General features: G+C 40.8%; 3 protein-coding genes across 4 annotated transcripts; 2 read left to right on the top strand and 1 right to left on the bottom strand.

Annotated features, from left to right (window-relative positions):
* The first annotated feature begins 18 nt into the window (after positions 1 to 18).
* LOC135160633 (arylsulfatase B-like) lies at positions 19 to 4,317 on the top strand. Of its 2 annotated transcripts, none has more exons than XM_064117379.1 (8): positions 19 to 452; positions 841 to 1,000; positions 2,082 to 2,308; positions 2,397 to 2,664; positions 2,896 to 3,053; positions 3,182 to 3,476; positions 3,637 to 3,920; positions 4,081 to 4,317. In XM_064117379.1, the coding sequence occupies exons 1-8, from the start codon at positions 288 to 290 to the stop codon at positions 4,273 to 4,275; spliced, it is 1,752 nt and encodes a 583-aa protein (XP_063973449.1). In that variant the 5' UTR covers positions 19 to 287; the 3' UTR covers positions 4,276 to 4,317. The 2 variants fall into 2 exon arrangements, with proteins under 2 accessions (XP_063973449.1, XP_063973450.1); XM_064117380.1 differs by lacking the exon at positions 19 to 452 and adding an exon at positions 588 to 749.
* A 2,624-nt stretch (positions 4,318 to 6,941) lies between these two features.
* LOC135160635 (protein Wnt-11b-1-like) lies at positions 6,942 to 13,974 on the top strand. The gene is made up of 5 exons (XM_064117392.1): positions 6,942 to 7,243; positions 9,618 to 9,859; positions 11,171 to 11,523; positions 12,022 to 12,293; positions 13,758 to 13,974. Exons 1-5 carry the CDS (start codon positions 7,152 to 7,154, stop codon positions 13,933 to 13,935), a joined length of 1,137 nt encoding a protein of 378 aa, XP_063973462.1. The 5' UTR covers positions 6,942 to 7,151; the 3' UTR covers positions 13,936 to 13,974.
* Positions 13,975 to 14,297: 323 nt separating this feature from the next.
* On the bottom strand, positions 14,298 to 17,806 carry LOC135160638 (EF-hand domain-containing family member C2-like). The gene is made up of 9 exons (XM_064117396.1): positions 17,629 to 17,806; positions 17,386 to 17,550; positions 16,679 to 17,050; positions 16,358 to 16,600; positions 16,014 to 16,240; positions 15,753 to 15,947; positions 14,961 to 15,554; positions 14,625 to 14,804; positions 14,298 to 14,555 (listed from the first exon to the last, which is right to left on the bottom strand). The coding sequence occupies exons 1-9, from the start codon at positions 17,683 to 17,685 to the stop codon at positions 14,330 to 14,332; spliced, it is 2,259 nt and encodes a 752-aa protein (XP_063973466.1). The 5' UTR covers positions 17,686 to 17,806; the 3' UTR covers positions 14,298 to 14,329.
* Positions 17,807 to 17,926: the final 120 nt, after the last annotated feature.

The following is a 17,926-nucleotide window of genomic DNA, read 5'->3' as shown; positions in this document are numbered from 1 at the left end:
GGAATTAGCCGCTGAATGTGTCGCATCCCAGCGGGCAAAGAGCTGGACCTCCGTGTCAGGGCTAATGAGTCCTCAAGGTCGCGGAAATATGAAAAGTACGACAATTATAATAATGTCAAAAATTATAAGTTGAAAATTTGTGAAAGTCATTGGGCTGCTTCCCTGTTGTTCGAGAAAGCATATCGATATAAACTTTTACTACTGTCGAGGTCATAGTATCTTGGACTAACATAAGAGTTAAAATAACATTCATTCGCTATCAACGTCTGTCAGCGAGCTTACTCAATATGTACACCACAAAGATGTCGAGGACAATTAGAATATTCGTCGCCTTAGTTTGTATTTTAACTGTTTCACTGTGTCTTTATCTTGTGATAACGTTTGAACTGGATGATGTTGATGAGACAGACATTGGAAGACCCCACGTTATTACCATAATTGCAGATGATATGGTGAGTGCTCTGCTTACTTTAACAACTTGTTTATTTAGGTGACAAACCTAGTTATTGACAGGAAATGTTATGTATCAGTTAAACAAAAATGTTGAAAATTCACATAAAAGGGAACGTGTTGTTCTTTTGAAATGGTGACATTACGAGCGATGCGCTCTTACTATCAGCATGTGTTTTACGTCACTTGTCAAAGTTGCTTTAGTAGTTTTTATTTACGAGGCGATGTTCATCCATTCCGTCGCGATGAAACGTCTTTGCAAACGCCCGAATATTGTGATTATCATGGGAGATGATTTCGTAAGAATGAATTTCGTGGGATTCTGGAGAGCAGGTGCAATGTCAATACGATAACCGATTGTTCGATGAATTGGAGATTTTTTATTTTAAGGGATGGAATGACGTTAGTTATCACGGCTCGAACGAAATTCCGACGCCGAATATTGATGCTCTGGCTTACAATGGGGTGATTCTACATAATCATTATGTATTGCCGATATGTACACCTTCGAGGACTGCGTTCTTCACAGGACGTTATCCCATCAGGGCAGGTAAAGAAAAATTTTATATAAATATTTGACTACGAATAGTAGAAAAAATCACAGCCCCTGGGATATGAAAAATCGCATTCTGTTCAGGTAAAATTCCTGGAGATTTCCAGTTCTGAATTTTTTCCTGCGCTAACATAAGAATTTTTTCAGAAATTTTTCATTTATATATTTTTTCTTGTCTTCTGTTCGCTGATATGTTTATCCAATTGTCTTTAGACTCGGTGGAAGACCCTTGAGCGATAGCCAATCGTAAGTTTTCGGGCTTGCGAAAACTTCCATTAAAATTAAAATGAGAAAACTAAACAATTCCATCGATGTAATATCAAATTTTCAATTTCCACCCTGGGGTCATCGGTGTCGAATACATCGACTTTATAAATTGTTGGGCACTTGCTCGTATCATGTGATGGTCACACGAGTCTCTCACATGACAGACGCATTAAGACAATTCCTGACATCCAGACACGCGTACCCAGCAGCTCGATATTCTTAACTACGAACAGTGTCACTTCTTTTATTTCATCAACTCCCCTGTCTACAGGATTTTTCCTTCCGAGCGACAACATTTCCGATGTCTATACTTAAACCGGCGGAAAAAACTGGAATCAGATTCTGAAGTTTAATTCTAAAAGGTCAAGGCAGGGAAAAATCATACAAAAATTGTTTACTCCAATTGCCTGCGGAAATTCGATAGAATTTTCATATATGATAATTCCATAATCGCATATTTCCACGTGAATATTATCTATATGAATTATTTATGCACATACATTGGTAATGTTTTAATGCTCCGGGGAAAAAAATGTCGTAACTCCCTCGAATATATTCCTATACATGTGTCAGTGGATTGTAGATTTCAAAAATTTCAAAATCATCTAAAAAATTACGTAAAAAATATCAATGAAAAAATAGAATCTTTACAGATTCGTTTGAAATCTCACAGTCAATGGAATTGATGACCATATAAAAGTCAAAGTCTTTAGTATTGCCCACATGCCGTCTGACAGAGTCTCGGTCTCGTGCTCGTTCTATCAACAATCGTAATTGTCATGATGTATCGATATGATTTTCATTAAAATAGGCATGCAAGGCTTTCCCTTGCGGGCAGGGGAGCCCCGTGGTATTCCACTAGGCACAAAATTACTTCCTGAGTATCTGAGAAACCTTGGCTACTCGACAAGGCTCGTCGGTAAATGGCATCTAGGCTATCAGAGTGATGACTTCACACCGGCGAGACGAGGATTCGACACGTTTTTTGGATATTACAGTGGTTACATCACATACTACAGTCACACAATAACCCAGAGCGTAAGTTACATAATTCCACTGCTCCAAGAGGCAATCCCATTCACTTCTTATCTCTAATTGCGGAAGACAATTATACGCGTAATTACAGGGGCAGACTGGCTACGACATACACCGTGATAATAAAACTGAACTAAAACCAGACTGGACTGGCCAGAATGAATACGTTACCGATGTTTTTACGGACGAAGCTGTGAGAATCATTGAGGAACATGATACCCGACGTCCTCTCTATCTGCAGCTCTCTCATCTTGCACCGCACGCCAGTGACGCCGCTGAAACATTGGAAACGAGGAATTTTACTGTGGTTAATGAAACTTTTCATTATATTGAAGATATACAACGACGGAAGTATGCAGGTATCTGTCAATTAGACTTTACCTAAGGTCCAGACTCATCCTCACATTTATCTCTTCGTGTATTAGTAGATCTCCTTCAACGATACCACAGAAGGGCTTGAAACTTTCAAAAAAACAATTTCAAAATGACAATTTAATTGTTGCATAATTTTTTTTCTGTTGCATATCATCAAACAGTCGCTTTTTTTACCCTTCCATTTTCCTCACTCTCGTCTATGTAATTAATGTCAGGTATGATGACTGCACTGGACGAGTCGGTTGGACGTGTGATGAAAGCCCTGAGCCATAAAAATTTGTTGCAAAACTCCATCGTCATCTTCCTCGCTGACAACGGCGCCCCGACCTTCGGCCTCCATGAGAATAGAGGGTCCAATTATCCTTTTCGTGGGGTAGGTCATCACTCGTACAAAAGCTAAGACTAAAAATTGTCCTCATAAATTACGAGAGTGTGTGAGATGTTGGTCTATGAATAAATAGATGTTATCGGTTGGCTTAAGATATTCAAATAATGTTTCAGCAAAAGTTGTCGTTTTATGAAGGCGGCGTTCGTGGTGCGGCGTGTGTGTACTCACCACGAATAAAAAAACAAGGGAGAATTGTTAACGACCTTGTTCATATCACCGATTGGCTTCCAACGCTGTACAGTGCAGCTGGCGGTAATGTCAATGACCTCGGCATCATCGATGGTATCAATCAGTGGTCTACAATCAAACGGGGACAATCGGGTAATAGAAAATCATTGCTCGTCAATATCGATGAGACTGTCAATCGAGAGGCTGCTATCCTTGGGCAATACAAACTTCTTAAAAAGGGTAATTATTTCCTCTTTTATTGCGCAATGTCGCGACATTGGATTTCGAGTAAAATTCCTGGGAGCTTCCGGAATTTTTTTACGATTAGGCGATTGAAATTTCCTCGTCTTCGCGGTGCAATCGAAAATCTCACCGATAATAATAAAAATAATAATTCAAGGAGCAATGCCTTTGTACGATGGGCATTCTGGTAATAATGTTGACGACGGGGACCCCGCGGCCCCTCCATACGACTTGGAAAAAATCGCGTCATCGGCAACCAGCCGAGCCATCTTCAGGACGACAGGGACCCTCACGAGGTCCCGGAAAATGCTCGATCTCCGTGCCCGGAGTAAAATCATCTGCAAGCCTTTTACCGATATTGCCAATTGCTCCGAAACGTGTTTATTCAATCTCAGTAGTGACCCCTGCGAGACAACCGACATATCCAGCGATCATCCCGAGGTGAGTAACTCCAGGACTCTGAACTCACCCTCACTGCACAGTGATTAATTATTTCTAATCCCTCCTTTAAAATTCGGAGGTCCAGTTAAAGTTCTTTCTTTCATTTTTCATTGGCCTGGTCAGGTCCTTTTTTATTTTACTTTGAAAAACAATGTTTCAGGTGATAGAAGCACTGGAGGACATAATCGAGAGCTACCGAAGTGTTCTCATGAATCAGACAAACGCCGCCGTCGATTCAAGATCATTTCCAATGTATCACAACGACACTTGGATGCCCTGGCTGCCACCCCATCAGACAGCCCACCCTGAATTCGATACGTTCAGTGGAATTAATGAGAGATTATTCCACTACTAAGACCTTCCAGTATTAAAATAAAAATTCATGAATCATGTATAAGTGTAAATGAAGGAAAAAGTGTTCACTCCCGTTTCCAGCAATTTCAGCGCCGCTGACTTGGGTCATTGTATCGACATTATGCAGATGAGAATGGCTAATCGTCAACATGATATGATTTTAATAACCACTCCCCTAGTCCCTAGGCTGTGGCAGTCGGTGCATTAATAACATTGATATCCCAGAGATTTCGATCTCGATGTTGTAACGTGCACAACTGGCATGTCACACACATTCTAGACCATTTTACGTCGATTGTCATGAAACTTCCTCCATCAGTCGTCACCCGGGACTAATAAGCGGAAAATAAAAAATTCAATTATTCACGGTAAGAGCGGTTAACACCGATTCGTCCAATCCAACCCCCGGGATATTGTTAGAACGTTCCATACACAGATCTTTAGTCATTCACACTCAATGACATTGGGCTTTGTCTCTTTGTTTCCTCCCGACGAGAAAATATTCTTCAACTTTAAATTCAACCCTACCTTATTGCGCCTCTTGTCACGGTTCATTTGACAGCAAAATCGTGAGGCATTTGCGCTGTGGTATACGTGTGGACTCTGGGGGTTGCGGAGGCTCGCGAAGGGGTGGCTAAGTCGCTTTTAATAGCCGGACCAACTCGCAGCTGCCGCTCACTCGGTCGCACTTCTGTCTACGCTCTACCCCTCTTCCACGAGCTGCCATTTCTCTCACTCGTATCGTCCGCTCCTCCTCACCCCCTCCAGGGTTGTCTTCGACGGTTGTTTCTTCTCCGGATTTGTTGGCATAAACCACTGGAATGAGCTTTTAAAAACGAAGCCATTGACGCTGATTAATTAATTAGTGTTGCAAAAAATTGTCTGCAACTGTGCAAGCGCTGAAAAATTGGCGCATCCTGATCAATCCCCGGTGGGGGTGAGGGAAGTGAGCGACCAACAAATCAATCGATTTTTTTTTTATCGAACAATCTTATGTCTGTCCATGGAGAAATTTAATAATTTATTTTCTTGGTGAGAATAAATGGCTCGTTGATGACGACGGTTTTTTGTGAAGAACTCAAGATGGAAAAAGAGGAGGAAGAAGCAGCAGGTATACTGGTATATACAAGTACTTATTATAGGCTGGCCGGTGGAGTGAAGGTGCGGGATAAGTTTGGGCCGAAAACTTAACGACGTAATGAACGTCTGACAGAGGATTATTTATCGGTCGGTGGTGGGAGTGGAAGGGAAAAGAATGGTAGATTGAGAAAGGTAGAATGGAGAAAGAGAAATTGAGGCAGAGAATGGGGGAGAGAGGAAAAAAATGGGAAGGTGAAGCAGGCAAAAAAAAAGGTAAAATAAAGCTCTGGTATTGTGAACAGGATCGTACTAATTATCAATATGAATGGTTCTTCGAGAAGAGGGGAAGAGGGGATAAATTGATCCGATTGGACTTGTTGAGTGCAGAGGATTCAGTCTTCAAAATGTGCTGTATTTTAGTGATCGTCTCATTTGAGAGTTGCACTTGAATAATCTGACAATGTCGGTTGATATTCTTCTGGGGGAATATGGGAGGGCGGAGTTGGGGGTCTACCTTGGACAAGCTGAGATAATTACCCCAGCGGTTCCTTTTGTTGATACGTTTTTCTTCTCTTCTACCTGTGTTTTTTCCAGTTCTATTGAAATGGGCGGATCCAGTTTATTGCAGGACGGAGAAATATTTATTTATTCACATGTATGAGAGTCTAATTTTTTTAATTATAAAGAATTAGCGGTGAGGCTGGAGTCGTTCGGGTAAAATAAGGGGTATGCTATTTATGAAAGTACTTCATGCGTAAGACATTTCCCCAATTGGTGAATGTGTTTGAAGGCAAGTTCGATTAGGGCGCACAATCGGTCTCATTTTCTATAAAATCCCAAAATTGAAATTAAAATCTTGGATTAGCTGCGAATTTTACCTTGAATACCGTTCCATCTACCACCGCGCAAAGAATGATACCCTAACGTCATCCAGGGGCAATAGAAATTCCTTTGAGTCCTTACACGTAAACCACAATTTAGAATAAATAAAAAAAAAACGAACCAACTAAACCGCTATAAAGCTCGTCTGATTACCGTCAATGGTCTCCCTCTCATGAACCCCATCTCCATTGACTAATTCCCCCGGTCGAAAAATTGAAATTGAGTCGTCAAGGTATCTCCACAGGTATCCCATCTGCCCCCTTCTGCCCACCAATAAAACGGTGTAAATCATTTGTATAAGGATTTCAACGTGTGGGGTGAGTACACCACACTCAACTCCCCCGTTGATACAAGGTGGTGCGTTTAACATTTGAAACGTAAAAAAAAAAATTGTGAATGAGTCCAGGAGGAAACGGATGACAGATGGTTATTGGATAGTGGTTGGATTGACTCGAGAGCATGGTGGGGATGAATTTGGACCCTCCTTCAGTTCCACCATCTCCATTCTTCTACCTCTCCACGCATCCTGACTTTCAACGTGCTTTGCCCCTGTCAGTATGTATCCTGACTCGATACTCGTGGACGTTCCTTCTCAGGATCACGTCTACCCGCGCCGACTCTATAGACCGCGCATCCACCAAGTTCCTATCACAATCAGGGCCTACAACCATCACAATCAACTTCACCACCGAGTGGAACGCGTCGATTTTCGGCCACCTGTAACACCAAACGATTATACTGAGGATTATTATTTGAAACTAGTGGGGGACTAGGACAGGTCATTCGTGTGATGAAAAGTACATGTGGATCGTCGACAATCAGTGACATCAGAAATTACCATGTGTTCATGGACATAAACACTGGAGGATCTTCAATAAGGATGTAAGGACTCATTGGGAAGCGAGAACATCGAAAATGCATGTAACCAAGTGCAAAGAGACACCCTGGCCTGCAATCATTATTATTTTACTGCTCTCTGCTCATGGAGGGACAAGCATCAAGTGGCTGTAAGTATCCGGATGGAGAACAGGGAACTCCGGGCAAATAGTTAGCTACGATTTTTTGAAAATTCAGTTGAATGGTTGAGGTGATACTGAGCAATTCTCGCTCTTGATAATGTCCCACACGCAGAGTTTCTCATTCATTCATACGCATGATTAATGTGCTCGCTTTAATGAGAAACAAATAGAAGGATTGAGAGTCCACGGGCGATCTCTTTAATATCCTCCCGCAGGCAGAATAGATTAACAAATAAATATTCGATAAATTGTCCGTATGTGTGAGTAAATACAGATAAAATGTCGAATAGAATTTTTCTTTTCTTCTGTCATTTAATTATTGCCTTTTTCAAGGGACCGTGAAACGTGCGTTCGATGTAATTATATTTCTGAGAGGTGAATTTGATCGTTGCAGAGGTTTAATGTGCGGGGAAATGATGAATGAAGGAGCGATGGTTGTTTTGCGTGCAGATAGGGGAACAACTGAAACAGGCGAAAATCGTACACGGTGCTTGGAATGTGTTTTCTAGATTGAGTCCCGGGGGATAGTTGAAGACCATCCCATGGTGGAGGCCACTCGTGATTACCCAGGAAGGGGGGAGGGCACATATTGCTTCGCGATTGTGATTTATAAAGGCTGTTTCAGTGGCATATGATACCACACAAAGATATCAATTTTTTTAGCCTGATGAGAATGAAAATGTTTTTTTTTCATTCTTTGTCAGCGTTTAAGGGGCAGTTTGTTATGAAGGTAACGAGCACTTGAATTCCACACGTCTTTTGCAGGCATTTGTCAGATAGAAAACTACTATGAAGTATTACAAATATATTCAAGCACACGAGAGATTAACTTTAGAGTTGCGGAAGCTGATATTTCTTGTCCATTCAACTCGATACATTTAGACTGATTAATAATAATAGGGGTTGAGACTTTTGAATCCGAATAATTTAAACATTACCTCTTTATCTAGAATGTAAATGGAGATTTGTGACACAAAAATTATTTAACGTCCGCAATGTCTTGTTAATTCTATTTTGTCTAATGGAAAATTTCTAAAACCTGTAGTGCGGTCTAAATTGACCGGTGAAAGCTACCGGAATATTTTCAAAATGTTAAATCACTCTGCGTTCATAGGAAATAATTCAGTGGGGATTTTTTTTTCTGAGATTTGACATTTTTTTTTTAATTCCCCCGTGAAACTTATATTCGCTGATGACACACGACCTTCCAACGGATTAACGTTCCAGCCAGCTCTACAGGTTGTACAGACGACTATTATCCGTCCAATATAAAGATACAACTTTACGAGGCGTTTGGTGCAGATTAATTTGTAAAATCTTTAGGGCAGATTGGGAATTTTTTCATTTCTCGTGATATACACATGGAGAATTAACCGCGTTAATTGCTCATTTCTATTCACTACACGAGGGAATCATTTAATCGTTTGATGGCCCATTAAACGTAGTAAATGTTACTCGAGTTAAAAATATTCAATTTCAATTGCATATGTACGCAAAGCTGATTGTTTCTGGCGTATCAACCAGGATGATCTACTTGAACGGGTTTTTCAAGCCATGTTATCCATACATATTTATCGTGCGTGCTTGAGATTGGTACACGAGGGACGTTTATAAGGGGCCACAATGCTGGAGATACCTCGACGGAATTCAAACGCGAATAAAATTACAAGTTACACGTATTACTTATCATGAATTTAATTACACACTTGTTAAATTTACGATTAATAGCTGTCAATGATATTCTTGACACACTTGAAAATTGTCGGTTTACGGGAAACACTGTTATTTCGCGGTAATCGCAGGTATCTTAAATGGACTGAATAATTTCAGGAATATCACAGGTATTGACAAGTATATTTTTCACGAATTTTTTATTATAATAAATTATTTTGGTAATGAACTATCTATTTATTTGTTAGGGAAATTTTCCGTGTTTTTTTTAAGAAAGACGATTGTTACTTTGTAGTCATTTTTTCATTTTACTCGGCATTTGGAACCGTAATTTTCACGTATTTTTTCCTGGACATTTTTATGGAATTTTTCGCTCCACGTATGGCCCTGCAGCGAGTCATTTTGATGGGGTGATTTGGGCCGAAATGGGAGGAATTCTAGGGTTGGCCATTTGGCCATTCGCGTTATATGTCTAGATATATATCGTGGTAATTTCGACTCTCGAGGTGTCCGGTATAGTTCGTAATTACAATACGCGCCATATCCGGGAGCTCTGAATGCCCTATAATTTTGAGTAGTCAGCCATATCGCTGATTTACGAGCGCATCGCGTATTTCGATGGTTAAATGTCGAGAGAGCAGCTAAATGTCAACGATCATGGGTTTGTTGCAAGTGTTCTCTGATGTTCAAGGGCTCTAGGGAAAACTAACGACGACCGTATATGGACGAGGGAGGCCTGCACGGCCGCGAAAAGCTCAGGGCTGCTTGAGAGGAAGCAAGCACGAGCCTGCCGGGCCACCACCGACGTCATGCCAAGTATTGTTCAAGCAGCCAGGGATACGACGACCGTATGCCAACAGGCATTCAGGAATCGCCGATGGAACTGCAGCAGCATCGACCGGGCACCTCATTATTCTCCTGATTTACTCTCAGGTAAAGACAAGTCAATGATTCTGGCAACAAGCCCATCTCCAACCAAAGTGGGCCTAGCATCAGGCCCAGTTTGGACTGACATTGGGCAAACGTTAGCGTCTCCATTATTGATCGAATTACCGCACTGTTCGAGAAATAAAAAAATAATTATTCTTATTTCCCTCTATGTCTAATGCAAAACACGTCTCTCGTTGTTGCGATGGTATTTTTATCGAGATAACAATCGTTTCTTGATTAACTGCAATCATTTGTCATTGCTCACCTCCATCAACGCACTCAGGAAAACCCTGTCATCGTCCCCCCACGAACGTTGATGCCATATTCTTACGCATTATACCCACATCACGCCGCCTTCATTCGCCAGGTTCGTTATGATAACTTGACAGTGCGGCGAAATAGATTGTGAAAGATTCGCCGTCAATTGTGTTCAATTACTTTGCATTTTGTGGGACTACTTCTACACCGCACCCCGCACGCGGAGAAAAATATTCAATAAACATTCTCCCTCGAAATATTTTTTGTTAATTCGTAGAAAACAATAAATACTGCGCGTAAATGTATTCTCCCATCCGAGCGAACTGAATAATATCGTGATTTCATTATGGGGTAAAAGAGGCGGAGCCGATAACTCACAGAGCAATCCTTCGCGAGTATTCCCCTTTCAAACATGGGAAAGGTAAAAATATGCTTGTATATGGATGAAGTGAGTGAAACAAGAAAAATAACCGGAAAAAAGGCGAGGAGGGCAGAAGAGGAATGAGGAGAGTCGAGGAAGAAAAAAGTGAGATGGAAGCTTGGCCATTGAATGGGAAGACCCCGAAGCGACTGCGTAATTAGAGGCTATTACCAAACGAAAAAGATTAGGTGTTCACTCGCCAAACTGGCTTCCCTACCTCTCCTTTTCTTCTTTCCTTGGGGTCTTTTCCTGGATAGCGTAGACGCGGACCTATAGGCTATCGATATTTCTCCAAATTAATCGTTTGATCCGAAACGAATATTCTGAAATGTCAAAATGAAACACTAGTTGTGAAAAAATTAATAGTCGAAACATTTTATCTCATATTTTTGACTTTTAATTTTTTATCGAATTCAAAGTTATTTTGTTTCCCTCGTTAGCGCTATTAGGATGAACGGATAGTTTTTTAAATTATCACCGAAATATTTCCCTGATATTCCCTCCAATGGGCTCTCCTCTTCGACCCTTCAAAAACAACCGCAGCCAAAAGTGGGGGAGACATCGTAAAAAAACTAAAATATTCCGGCATTCAATTAATCTCTTCGCCATTCATCACTTTCCAATGTAACTGATAGGAACGAGGGAGCAGGCATTCGTCTACGCCATGTCGGCGGCAGCTGCTGTATGGAGACTGGCACGTGGATGTGCACTGGGGAATCTAGCGGCGTGCTCTTGCGCTACACCACCGAGACGAGAACCACCGTCACCCTCAGCCCTCACCGCCTCCAGTTCTTTCACCTCCAAGTCCGTATCTTTCGACGCTATGTCTGCGAGAAATTCATTCAAATGGGGCGGTTGTGGGGACGACGTCAGGTCAGCCTCCAGACTGGCCAAGAGATTTTTGCAGGGCTCCAGCCCAACGGGAACTGGCTCCACGGCGAAATTTATGCACGCTGTTAATATGCATAATAATCGCGCCGGTCGAAGGGTAAGTATTCTTTCCTTGTGCGAGCATCATTGAAATTTTACGAGTCAATTCCTTCTGGAGATCGATAAAGGTAACGAGATGCTGAGTGGAAATGACTGAAAGAGGCAGATAAATTTTCTGGCAACATTTTTACCGGTCTTCCATGATTTTGCAATAAAAAAATCGAAAAAGAATCCAGAACAACTGGACAATTGTACCTTTTGACGAATTAAATAATGCAATCTTTCGATTGGTTGCGGTAAATTTGATTGCGGTTCTGTGAGGGATAATTTCTACTCACACAGAGGAGAAGATAACAATGAAAAGATGCAAGTTTCGTAATTAGCAAGCAAGATTAAAAGTCCAATAAAATTTGCGAAAAGTCCAGTAAAAAATATGGAACGTTCCGTAAATAATACTCAGCCGGTTCCATAATTTTTATGAAAAATTTAATAGTGCACTTATTTAAAAAAAAACAGTTCATTTGCCTCTTCCCTCAAGACCATTTTCCGCACACAGGCTGTCGAACAATCATTGACTCTCGAGTGCAAATGCCACGGTGTATCAGGCTCCTGCAGCGTAAGAACATGTTGGCGTGGCCTCGACTCCAAGGGTCCGTCGGCAGCGGGTGCTCGATTATTCCGCAAATACGCAACTGCTGCCGAGGTCAGACCAAAATCCGGCAGTCGTCTTCCACCTCTCTATCATTACGACAATTTGTTATACACAACCAAAAGCCCGGACTACTGTGTGCCGGACAAAAAACGGGGCAGTCTAGGAACAATTGGAAGGTGAGACAGGATTACTATTTATCAGACTAACCAGACTCACACAATGGTCTGTCCACATTACCCTGAACTGCCTTGAACTCCATGTGGAATTCGGTGATACAACATTTTTTTCTCATCGCGGATTATGTCTGGAGAGTACCTGAATACCTGGGGGGATAAGTATAAAGAATTGAATGAATGGAGAAGCCAGAACTTTTGAAAAATGGAATAAACAAGGAGGAAAAAACTAGCTGGTCATAAAGATATAATGATATGAGCTCTTCATTGTGGGGGAAATTCTGTAAATTATGGACCTCAATATTCAGGGGACTCTCCAAAATAAAAGGGGAAATGTACCAAAATTATAAACTGTTCAAGTACTGAGGGGAAAGGAACTAAAAATTGTGTTAAAAATTTGGAGAAAGTAATGTTGCTCCTGAAGGCCTTCTTCAACCTTTTTATTTGAAAAAGATAAATTTTTTTATTTTAAACTATGGACATTGGATTATTGCAAAACTCGCGTTTTCTCGATTGCAATATTTTCTTCGACACTTGACGTTGACGCGGCGCCGCCCCAGAATGGCCAATGAGTTGTTAAAAATTTTATTTTCCCAGTTTAATCTGAGAGAGGACAGGGGGCCCGTGGGTGTACAGGAAATTGCTTCTTTTCCTATCACTTTCTTATGCACGTGCAAAACTTAATATGCCCATGGATAATGCCCCCAGGGAGGATACGATATTTTATCTCAGGTGCTAATAACGTATTCCAGTTGATTTTTATATTTTTTCCTCCTGTCTTCCTGTGGCGTGTGCGGGTACCTACGCACAAGAGGTCTTATCTCATGTTTGCGGCACTCGATGTCGATCTTATTTATGTGAACATACAATTATAAGTAAGAACCAAGTCACGAGAAATTGATTTCATTTGGGGGCTGTTCTCGCCGCCGATTCTCAAGTCTTTCTCCCGATTACGAGGCAGTTTAGGGTATTTGTTGTATTCGATACGGATTTCCTTCTTGAGGAGGGAAAGGGAGTCTTTCACAGGTTTAGGGGACCCTTGAATTATTCACGCTGTTGCCGCAACCTTTTATTCCACGGTTTCTACTTCCGACTGAGGGCTCTCTAAACACTAGAATTTTGGGAGAATGGGACAATGAATTTTTTTCCAAAAAAAATTATACCGTGTAGGCACCAGTTTTCGAATGGTTAAGCTAACTCGTCTGAGAAATCTAAAAGATGAAAGAAGAAAATTCGTGGGAAGAATGCCGCACTGTGCTGCATCATTGAGGATATTTGCATTTTTTTGAGAATTCCGTGTCAAAAAAAAATTGCACGGCTCTATAGCAATTGTATGGCTATAACCGCCCCATCTCCGGGTACATAAGAACTATAAAAAATCGCAGAATTCTCGGAAAAATTAGAGAAACTCTCTGAAAACGGTCTTTGATGCCGAAATGATGAAATATCTCTTCTTCAAAATTTCAGGCAATGCAACGGTAGCAGTTCAGGCTACGAGGGCTGCGAATACCTCTGCTGTGGACGCGGCCACATCACCAAGACCCGCGAAATTCTCGAAAGGTGTCAATGCAAATATATCAGCTGTTGTTACAGTGTACAGTGTAAAACATGCCGAAGTGTAAAGACCACATACGAGTGCAATTGAACATACATTCCCCGATGAATTTATTTATGAAAATTAATGACAACTCCATCGAAAGTTCTGATGGACAGTGGTGAAGCAACTCATTCGTCATTAACTTTATTTTTTTATTTTTTCTTAATTCTCATACGGTATGAATCGCGGAGTATTGGGATATAATGATATTCAACAATTGAATGTACTCGGTCATCAATCGTACTCTTCTGACTCGTTATTTATCCAGACGAAATGATATTTATTAACACAGTATTCATCATGATTGTGCTGAAGTCATTTATCTACGCGCATATTTATGAGTGATAGAATTAGATTTAGTAGATTGTCGTGCAGTGTAAATACGAATGATCATGATGTAGCATTAAAATAATACTCAAATTAGTCAGCAATTGCGAGATTATTATTGGGGATCAGCAGCTGAAGCTGGATCATCCTCCTTAATGTTCAGATCCTTAAGAAATTCAGTCCAGTTTAATGCTGGACAGCAGTCGTCTTCGTCCTTATCATTCCACCAGGGGAGGGTGCTGATGGCCGCCGGTACAGCGGGAGCAGTGGGGTTTAACTTGACATTCATGAAGTCCAACAAGTCTTGACAATCAATCTCCCCCTCGGGATTCTTCCCCAGGCTGAATTTAAAGAGACGAAAGGACATTTCATGATTGTTTTCTTATCGGTGAGTCGTCTGCAGTACTTACTGATTGAGGAGGCAGGTGATTAGCTGGGCATCTAGGGGAAGCCTGCAGCCTCGGAGAATTTTGTAAACGTCCGAGGGAGGGAGAAAGCCCGTTCCCGATGGATTCCAGTGATGGATATCCTCGGCAAGGCGGTCCAGATTGTTCCAGAGGAAACGCGTTAGCTCGGTATGTATTAAACTCCTGTGGTTATAGATTTTAATGTAAACAATTGGACGCTCGAAGGAACGAGAAAGTTTAAATTACGAGCTAAACATCGTGGGTTGAAAATAGAATAATATTGTTTATAGTTAACTCAAGTGCCTCACAACCTTGAATTCATAATTAAACCGGACGTACCTCAGATATTCTCTGGTATCTCGTGGCTCATTTCGTTTGACCCCGTACCTGCGAGCAACTGTAATGATCTCGTGCTCGACAATCCCCTTGTCTTTTAAATGCTTCATCAAACTCTCCCTGAATGCCTCATAAGGCAGGATAAAAATTCCATCCGTCTCCGTGACTGGACGAACCTCCTCGACAAATTGTTTATAGCAAGGCTTGAGCCCCTCTCTTATTTTACTCATAATCAGCGCTGCGTTCGCCCTTGAGAATTTATCGCAGTTCAATTCCATGTAGCGTAGGGTATATTCGTCAGCTGAGGTGAGGTAAAATTGAAATCCTCCTAGATTTAATCCGGCCCCGATATAGAAGTGATGAGGCTCAAAGTATCGGGGCTTCTCGGTCGGATAAACTTCTCGCCCTGGGAGAGGCACTTCCATTCGCTTTTGGAATAATGAACGTGTGAATCCGGTGTTCTTGGGGGCATACTCGAAGATTGATACTGTATTGTCCATGAGGTAGATCTGGATGATGAATTGACGGGAACAATTCTCAGGAATTTTGGATATCATTCCTCCACGGAAGCTCAGTACTTTACTGTCGTATCCTTGTCTGAAGAGGGGTCATAGCCATTTTTAAGATTTTCCATGAGAATAAATGTAATTTTGCCCATCAAATAGTTTGTGAATAGGATTTTAGGAGATGTCAGTGTTCGAAACAAATTTAATTGGCAAAATTATATTTTTTCTTAGTTTTAACTTTCAAAAATTGAAGCGAAAAATCCTAGGATCTGCTTCTTGATTTATTTACTTATCGAATGCAGCGAATCTAGCGTAGTCCATTTTTGGGGGCTTAGGTATGATCCGGAAGCAGTTGCCAAGGGAGTCCTCGTAAGAGCCAAAACCATTGTACGGCGGTGGTCTGCTTGTCTGAATAGTTGAACAGTAGTCAGAGGCTGATCCTGGCTTTTCCAACGGGGTAAACTCCTCGATACCATATTTCTCACTTCATTAATAGACAAATCCATGAATTAATGAATGAAGATAATATGAATGAGATGTCAATCTGCACCTGTAATAGCTCTTCGTGGATGGATCAAGATCGGTGATGACGACCTCGCGGCCAAACACATTCATACTCGTTCCAATTGTAAGATCACTGTCCTTGTAGTAATCCCGTTTAACTTCCCCAGCATTCAGAGCATCGGGAATAAAATAACTCTGGGCTCCACTCGCCCCAAGGACGTTCAACACCGTGAAAGGATCACTGGATCCTACGGATTCTATTCTGGTAAAGAACTTGGTCCAATACAAATTAGAATAGACGGCATTAGAAACGGTAGTACACAAAGAGAAAATTTCTAGAAACATTCTCTCTGCATATTCGCGGATATAGAAAAATTATAATTATGTTACTTTGGGAATTTTCATTCGCTTAATGAAGACAGAGCTCCCCTCTCTCCCCGAATTTTTCGGTAAAATTTCTTTAATCTCAAGTGTATCGTCTGCCAGATAATATCGAATCTCTAAATCGTGGATTATTCCGTACTCAGAATCTCTATCGTCCCAATATCCATAGAATCTCAATACTTTTCTGTCGAAATTTAGAAATTTTCCAAGAGTATCAATTTTTCGATTCGGCTTCTTCGGAAACGTCGGCTGTAATTTTTCAGACAATTATTATTGGTTCATCAATAAAATCCAGTTATGAAATGTGAGCACGTATTCAGAGCTTACCACATTTCTGCGCTCAATATATGGGTCGCAGGGCAGTTCAATGGGATCAGGTACCGGAATTCCCATTCTATTCAGGAATATCCTGGTGAATTTATCACAATTCACTATTTTATAAACCCTTCCGAAGATCTCTGGCTCTTTGCCGATGTTCAGATCGAGAATATCGTAGAATCTGTAGGGTGCGGGGTCCGGCAGGGGTATTCTCTGACGCCTGACTAAGACACCCTGCTCAAGACCACTGTTGCTTATTGCAGGCTCGACTATCTTCAGCGTACCATCCTCCAGGAAGAAACTTATCGTTACAAGACGAATTTGATAAGACTCCAATCGTTCTTGAACGGTTTGTTGGAAAAATGCTTGGAACATGAGTCTCTACATCATGTGAAAAGAGAACAATCGTCATAGAGCGCATCCATTTCCAGGATTTCGGACATGAAGAACTCGTTAAAAAAATTTCATTGGATTTACTTTATTGATTTAATCCATTAAAATTATAATAAAAATTATTCATAAAAAAAATCCACAGAATTAAATTTCTGAGAAATTGATTCTCTCAAGACACTTTAGTAAATCTCTCGTCTCAAATTTTCTTCTTTCGAATGGACCAAAAATGTTTTTTAATAAGAAAAATCCAATAGAATTTCGTAACGAATTCCCTAGGTTCTTCTATTATTTTTTTTAATGCACTTAGTGAGAATTTTACGCACTTGACCATCGTAGGCAATCCATGGTGGTATTCTCGGTTCATCTATATAGGAATAATTCGATGGATATCTCGAGTGCTCTCCTACATTCGGTTTCTCGGATAAATAATAAACGCCATCGTGAATTTTATCAAAGTACTGCGATTTATGGAACTTTGTTTTGCCGAGCTTCAAGATAATGAGTTATGAGATACGATAAATTAGTGAGGGTCTTATCAAGATTCTCCTTGACAATGAAACATTTACCTTATCGTCAAAATTGAATCCAGGGAGACAAGGAAGCGTGCGCCGCATTTGTTCCATGAATTTTAAAAACCAATTGAAAATGTTCGAATAAATTATAATGGGACCTCAATTTTTCAGATGGTATCACGACTAACCTGTTTACTGAGGGTACCATTGCATTGCCTTGGCAACAGCATAATAAAAATTGCAATTTAAATGAGACGGAGTTATTCAGAATGGAAAAAATCGACTCTCATTATTAAAAAAAGAATTATAATTGCAAAACCTAAGAGATAAAGAGCCTGAAAACCTTAAAACC

Source organism: Diachasmimorpha longicaudata, chromosome 3 (assembly GCF_034640455.1).
Source record: "Diachasmimorpha longicaudata isolate KC_UGA_2023 chromosome 3, iyDiaLong2, whole genome shotgun sequence".
Lineage (NCBI taxonomy): Eukaryota > Metazoa > Arthropoda > Insecta > Hymenoptera > Braconidae > Diachasmimorpha > Diachasmimorpha longicaudata.
This window is presented reverse-complemented; position numbering and strand designations above follow the sequence as displayed.

What these genes read in the sequence shown, in the direction of transcription:
- LOC135160633 (XM_064117379.1), top strand. Translation starts at nt 288, where the DNA reads ATGTACACCACAAAGATGTCGAGGACAATTAGAATATTCGTCGCCTTA. An exon ending in CCATAATTGCAGATGATATG is followed by an intron (nt 453 to 840) that starts GTGAGTGCTCTG and finishes TTTTATTTTAAG; the next exon opens with GGATGGAATGACGTTAGTTA. An exon ending in GTCACACAATAACCCAGAGC is followed by an intron (nt 2,309 to 2,396) that starts GTAAGTTACATA and finishes GCGTAATTACAG; the next exon opens with GGGCAGACTGGCTACGACAT.
- LOC135160635 (XM_064117392.1), top strand. Translation starts at nt 7,152, where the DNA reads ATGCATGTAACCAAGTGCAAAGAGACACCCTGGCCTGCAATCATTATT. An exon ending in GGGACAAGCATCAAGTGGCT is followed by an intron (nt 7,244 to 9,617) that starts GTAAGTATCCGG and finishes CTGATGTTCAAG; the next exon opens with GGCTCTAGGGAAAACTAACG. An exon ending in AGTCTAGGAACAATTGGAAG is followed by an intron (nt 12,294 to 13,757) that starts GTGAGACAGGAT and finishes TCAAAATTTCAG; the next exon opens with GCAATGCAACGGTAGCAGTT.
- LOC135160638 (XM_064117396.1), bottom strand. Translation starts at nt 17,685, where the DNA reads ATGGAACAAATGCGGCGCACGCTTCCTTGTCTCCCTGGATTCAATTTT. An exon ending in GATTCAATTTTGACGATAAG is followed by an intron (nt 17,551 to 17,628) that starts GTAAATGTTTCA and finishes ATTATCTTGAAG; the next exon opens with CTCGGCAAAACAAAGTTCCA. An exon ending in GATACCAGAGAATATCTGAG is followed by an intron (nt 14,805 to 14,960) that starts GTACGTCCGGTT and finishes CTATAACCACAG; the next exon opens with GAGTTTAATACATACCGAGC.